The sequence below is a fragment of the Etheostoma spectabile genome, chromosome 15 (genome assembly GCF_008692095.1).
Source record: "Etheostoma spectabile isolate EspeVRDwgs_2016 chromosome 15, UIUC_Espe_1.0, whole genome shotgun sequence".
Taxonomy (NCBI): Eukaryota; Metazoa; Chordata; class Actinopteri; order Perciformes; family Percidae; genus Etheostoma; species Etheostoma spectabile.
This window is the reverse complement of record NC_045747.1, coordinates 20,392,333-20,398,285: the sequence shown is the minus strand read 5'-3', so window position 1 is coordinate 20,398,285 and position 5,953 is coordinate 20,392,333. Positions and strand designations below refer to the sequence as shown.

The following is a 5,953-nucleotide window of genomic DNA, read 5'->3' as shown; positions in this document are numbered from 1 at the left end:
ATTATAATTTTTTCCCATAATGTAGTGGCCCTAATGCGTCATAACATCTAACGATCAAAGAACTGAGATGATACAACTTAGTCTGATACTGAAAACAGAATACTTCTGGATTTAACACAGCTATAAGAGAATATTGTATCAGTTTATAGAAGAAACATTTACTTTTTAATTATCCATGTTTATATATATACATATATCGTAGCTCAAATTCATAGATACAAAGAGTCGCACAAATTACAGGCTCTGTTGACAATAACAACCATAAATAATATAGCCGGCCTTATCCATTAAGTTTCCTCCCTTCTCACCGGATGTTGCAGATCCAGGTCCATACGGAGAGCAGCCAGCCAATGAGCATGCAGAGCGGTACGCAGGCCTGTTTGAGCAGCTCCACGATGATGCTGGCTTCTCGACCCTCAGTCTGCCAGTGTGTGGACTTCAGCGGTCCGTCGTCGTATCTGTCCAGGAAGAACAGAGGCTGGCTGTTGGCCACCGTCTGGAACATCTGGACCAGAGGGGAGAAGGGGCACGTTAAGGATGATTTATGGTTCTGCGGAGGCTTCACGCAGAGCAGAGCTCCATGCTACGTGAGTGTAATCAAGTTTATACTTGTGCGTTGCTGTATGCGTCGATCTCCCTAGGATCATAGCAGAGCCGGCATGTGTGTGTGCATGGGGAGTGTGTGGTAGAGCGAGTGAGAGAGTGACGGGGATTAGCTGTGGAGCAAGTGCCAGCTCTAGAGACATAGTGGGAGAAACAAAGTGTCTCCCCTGTCCTTTCTGACCACGGTTGGAAATCTGTTGCAGGAAAAGTTAACCCTCTCCTTGATTTTGTGTTGTTTATAGACCAGGAAATAGGGGGGAAACTGCCACATGTTTCGCTGCAATGTGTAGTAACATTTTTTTAAGTGGTATACATGAGACTATGGTGTAGGGTCAGCCATCTCCATGTACCTACTTATGTACCCACGGCGTTGATTTAACAAAGAAGCAAGAAATCAGCCTTTAGGGCTACACATGGCATCATCCACCTGTGACCGGAGCCTCTTCACACATGCACTTTACTCAACAACATGTCATATTTGTGATCCTTTACATCACGGGTGTCAAACTCAACTTCCCTAAAGGCCACACTGGAAAATAAGAATCACATCAAGGGCCAGACATGTTTAGTTTATTGATATACTTTTATTTAATCAAAAAAGTGAAATATCTTTGACTGTATTATTGCATATGCCACATAGCCTTCTCACTTACAGTTTGGTCGACATAAAGTCCTAAAGAAGTCAGGAAAAAGTTTCTCAGCCATCATAGAAAAAAGCACCCAAAACATTTGAAAAAAGTTACAAAAACGTCAAAAATTATGACAACAACAACAGAAAAAGCGACAAAAACTAGGTGGGCCGAAATGTATCGTGAACCTAAAGTGATATGGGGCCGGATCATAATCTGCAAGGGGGCGGATTTGGCCCACGGGCCTTGAGTTTGACACATGTGATTTATCAAAAACAAGATGCCAAACTTTTGGCAGATTTAATTTTATGCTGCATTATTAGTCTTTTATTCTGAAAGTTGCATCCTGTAAAGAGAGCTCAAAGACACTTCAGACGATCGGCCATGCCATTTTCTAACTTCCATTCATGTTACTTCCATGGTAAAAACAGGAACTAAAATGAGAGCCAGCACTTTTTTATGTCCTGTACCTGTCTCAGCTCAGACGGTGGAGCGGTTTTGGGGTCGGGAACTCCGTTCTCGATGGGGTGAAGCTGTGACAGCATCACCTTCCTCTGCTCGTAGTGGACGAAGATCACCTTCTCCTCCTCCTCCTCCTGCTCTTCTTTATCACCTCCAGCCTCTGCAGCACCTTCGTCAACCTTCTCATTCTTCTTTTTAGTCTCTCGCTGAACTACTCTTCCATCTGGCCATGACAAGTTAAATTCATTATCAACTCCTGACCAAAAAGTCACACACTAAAGATTTAAGTTTTTGACACAGACACTAACCTGAGTAACTCTAAATAAAATGGACGAAACAATTTAACAATAGTTAATATTTAAAAATTTGGAAGTTTCCTGCAAATCCGGTACTGAGTAGTGTTCTATTGGATAATAATCCTGTCAAGTTGGGAACTAGTGATGCGAATTTGTCAGTCCTAAACTAAGCCATCAGAGTGCTCCAGTGTTACTGTGTAAAGCCAGTGAACATCAGAGGGTCTTACTCTGATCCCGCTGGAGGACCTGGCAGGTGAAGCCTGTCTTGCCCACCTCACGGTTGATCTGGAGCCAGCGTTCCTGGGGAAAGATGGTGCTGAGGTCTCTGAGGAAGCTCTCCATACCCTCCTGACCATCTTTGGGTAAACTCCATGAGCCCAGCACCGACAGCTCCACCCCACTCTTGGCCTGCATCTGGGTCAAATAGATGGAGGAGTGCGGTGAGGGAGGAGGAGAGACAAATAAAGACTTGAATTTGGTACCTTAATGGAGCAGTTATGGTTCATCTTGTACAAATATCATCATTGTTTGGATTAGGAAAAAGAGGAGCAACTTTTGAAAAGGGTACAAAAAAAATCTGTTTTTATTGTGCAGAAGATTTAGTTTCACTTTCATCCAGATGGTTAAAAGAGTCCTTAAAGAGTCTGGAAATACTTTCAAAACAGCAGCAAGTTTTGTCAGACCTTCTGTTTTTTGTTTTGTGTTTTTATAACACCAGGTATTTTATCTTTCGGGAAATCCGATGCCTGGCTTTGTGACTCAAATGTCATAACAATACATGAGAGGCACAACTGGGGCTAAATGTATCCCTAATACAGACCTGAGCGGACACAGACGTCTGTTCTGCACTGACCTGCTGGATGTACTGTTTGACATGTCCAGGGATGAATGGGTAGTGGATCACCGCCAACACCACGGCAGAGTCCTGGCTGGAGATCCAGCGGCCGACCAGCAGGCCACTGTCCGCCTGGTTACAGCACTGCGGGAAGAAGATCTTCAGCACCATGACTCCACTGCAGCTCAGTGTTCAGCCTCAAGTAGCTCTTATGCTCTGACAAAGAGAGGGAAAACCAACCAGGTCAGGTTACTTGCACATCTGCAGCACAGAATGGGGGGGGAAGCTGGTGCTATTCTAGATTTCTCTTTTTGTCCACAAAAGCCCTAAAAACCAATGATGTGTTAGACCATCTCTCAATCCTTTTTGATTTCCCAACCCTGCCAGTGGCTCTTAACAAATGGGTTCATACTAAAGATATTAATATTTAAAAACACCTCACAAATATGTAGTTTCATATAACCTGAGAAAGGTTGAATTGTCAGCTATAGCAACAAGATGATGTTAAACTGATCCTCCAGGAAAAGAGCAATGGCTTGATGGTGTCCAGTACATTTAATCAATGCAAAATCTCCTCAACCTTTAAAAACTACATCTTGTTGCATTTGTGCTACTTTCAAGCTATTGTTTCCAGATGTGAAATATAGCAATCATAGGCCTATGTATACTGTATACACTACCGGTCAAAGGTTTTGGGGTCACTTAGGAATTTCCATTGCACTCCATTATAGACAGAATACCAGCTGAGATCAGTTGCATTGTTTTCTAACCAGGGCAGCAGTTTTCAGATTACATTATGTGCTTACATTATTGCAAAAGGGTTCTCCAATGTTTTCTCAGTTAGTTTTTTAAATTGATATCAGATTAATAAACAGAATGTGCCTTTGGAACATTGGAGGAATGGTTGCTGATAATGGGCAATGTAGATATTGCATTAAAGATCAGCCCCCCTCACTCAGATCAGCTGGTATTCTGTCTATAATGGAGTGGTATGGAAATTTGTAAGTGACCCCAAACTTTTGACCGGTAGTTTATATATACAATTGAATTGTAATAAAAATATATAATAACACCTGATGTATGCCAAGTCAAAGAATAGATTGTTATTATTCATAAAAGATATTCCTGATCTCAGAGACGTCGCATTTTATCGCGACGGTGGGCACGGTATTACATCTCCTTATTTTTGTGCGGAGTTTGGTGAACGGAAGGACGAAACTGCACGGTACTATACGGTTGGCCTCCTTCTATGCCCTTCAAATATTGACGCTAGCCGCTTCACTCAATATTTAGCATGACTCCAGCGGGTTGTTGTGGCAACATGAAGCCCGGGGCAGCTATTGATGGCAGTGACTGTGATGTCCATTAGCGAGCTAGCACAGAAAAGTAGGTTAGCTGTAATGTTAGCTAGCTAGCGAAGAACAGTTGTTGACAGTTAACGATAAAATAATTCGAATTTACTAAACATTTATGTGAAGAATAGAAGACTTAACGGCGACTGATTCTGTCGTTAAGATGACACATTTTAACTAAAAGTGTTCAAAATCGAACTTAATTAGCTGGCTGTCTGATCAAACAGCGGAGAGGTTAAACTAGGAAACGGCATTATGGACACAAGATATGCGTGTACAAATACTTTATTTACCTTCTTTAACACTGCAATAGGCGGCCACCTTCCATTAACGTCGAGTAGAGTTTAGCTAGCTAAGTAGATAACAGCGCCATATTCTTTGTTGATAGTCCGTTGCATACAATGCTCCGGTGAGAAACACAACGTTCATGTGTGTTCCGGTTATCGTGATGCCCCTCCTGTCGAGTTATTCAAATTGGGAAATTTCAGTTGGACTGGGACAAAACCAGTTATGAAAAATGTATTTACGAGGATTATGACATTTTATGTTTCTCTCGAATGTATTTTGGATTTCTTCAGTTCGTCACTTGTATAATTAATAATTATTAATAATTAATCATCTCAAACTTTATACTTTATATATATAAATATATATAAAGTTTATATATATATTTTAAAGTTTGTATATATTGTATATATTTTTTACTGATGTAAAAAAACACATATAAAAAAATATATAAAATATTTATAAAATGTATATATGTAGAATATGTTTTTTTACATCTGAGACTATATGGAGTAATAGTTTTTTCTAATTAAAAGAAATATGTCTACTTATGTTTTGCTCCACCGTGAAAGCAGTCCTAATGAAGGACTGTAAATCAAAGAATTATCATTATTTTAAATTAAAAAAAAAATTAGAAAAGTGAAACATGTCCTAATGATTAAACATAACAGTAAAACATAGCATTGTCACCATCATACATTGTGATACAATAATGTGCTTGTTACTCACCACTCAATGCCCAGTGTGTGTGTGTGTGTGTGTGTGTGTGTGTGTGCTGCTGCTGTCAGAGTTGTTGGTGAATGAGGAGTTGGCCCAACTGTAAAGAGATTTATCTCCTTCTGCAGTGACACAGCAAGAAAAGAGCGGGATGAAAACCTCCAACAGACTGAAAATAACTAAATATATTCTTGACAGATTATTAACGTTTCACCATTTAAGGCAAAACGTCTTGCCACGATGACAGGTAGTACTGGGAGAAAAAAAAAAGTTATTGTGACTTTGTGTATTGAAACAAAAAATGATTCAAAACATTGTTACCGTCTTTCCTTGCATGAAAAGAGAACATGTCCCTCTTATTTTAATGTCCACACATTGTGTGCCAGTGTGTTTTGGGGTGGATTTTAAAAATCACACTCATTACATTACATTACTAAAACACTTCACAACTTCCCCTTCCTCCCGTTTTAAAATGGTGTTCCTCTTCAAATCCTGTCAAGGTCATGGTATCTTTGAGTGTCTCCCTTGGGAGAAATTTGTGTTTGGAAAAGAACAATTTGCTGCATGGACAATACAAAAACATAGACAAAACATCAAAACAGAAATCATAAAAGACAGTAGAAAATGTCCTCTCAAGGGCTGTTTAGGCTTAATTATTGAATGGCTTAGTGCTGCTTTTATACACTATGACTATAAGCTATTCATTTATTTAATATATTTAATATATATATATATAATATACAGTATATAATATATATATATATAATATATATA

General features: G+C 39.6%; 2 protein-coding genes across 3 annotated transcripts in view; both read right to left on the bottom strand.

Annotated features, from left to right (window-relative positions):
* The window catches only part of pigq (phosphatidylinositol glycan anchor biosynthesis, class Q), a 31,212-nt gene extending 26,551 nt beyond the window's left edge, over window positions 1–4,661 (bottom strand). The window contains exons 1-5 of the mRNA XM_032537520.1: window positions 4,471–4,661; window positions 2,844–3,041; window positions 2,218–2,404; window positions 1,703–1,917; window positions 309–505 (exon numbers count right to left, since the gene is read on the bottom strand). Coding sequence (XP_032393411.1) covers window positions 309–505; window positions 1,703–1,917; window positions 2,218–2,404; window positions 2,844–2,996 — 752 coding nt within the window. The 5' untranslated portion in view covers window positions 2,997–3,041; window positions 4,471–4,661. The remainder of the gene's footprint in view (window positions 1–308; window positions 506–1,702; window positions 1,918–2,217; window positions 2,405–2,843; window positions 3,042–4,470) is intronic.
* The window catches only part of alg1 (ALG1 chitobiosyldiphosphodolichol beta-mannosyltransferase), a 29,559-nt gene that overhangs the window by 11,380 nt on the left and 12,226 nt on the right, over window positions 1–5,953 (bottom strand). The gene's annotated exons all lie outside the window — the stretch shown is intronic.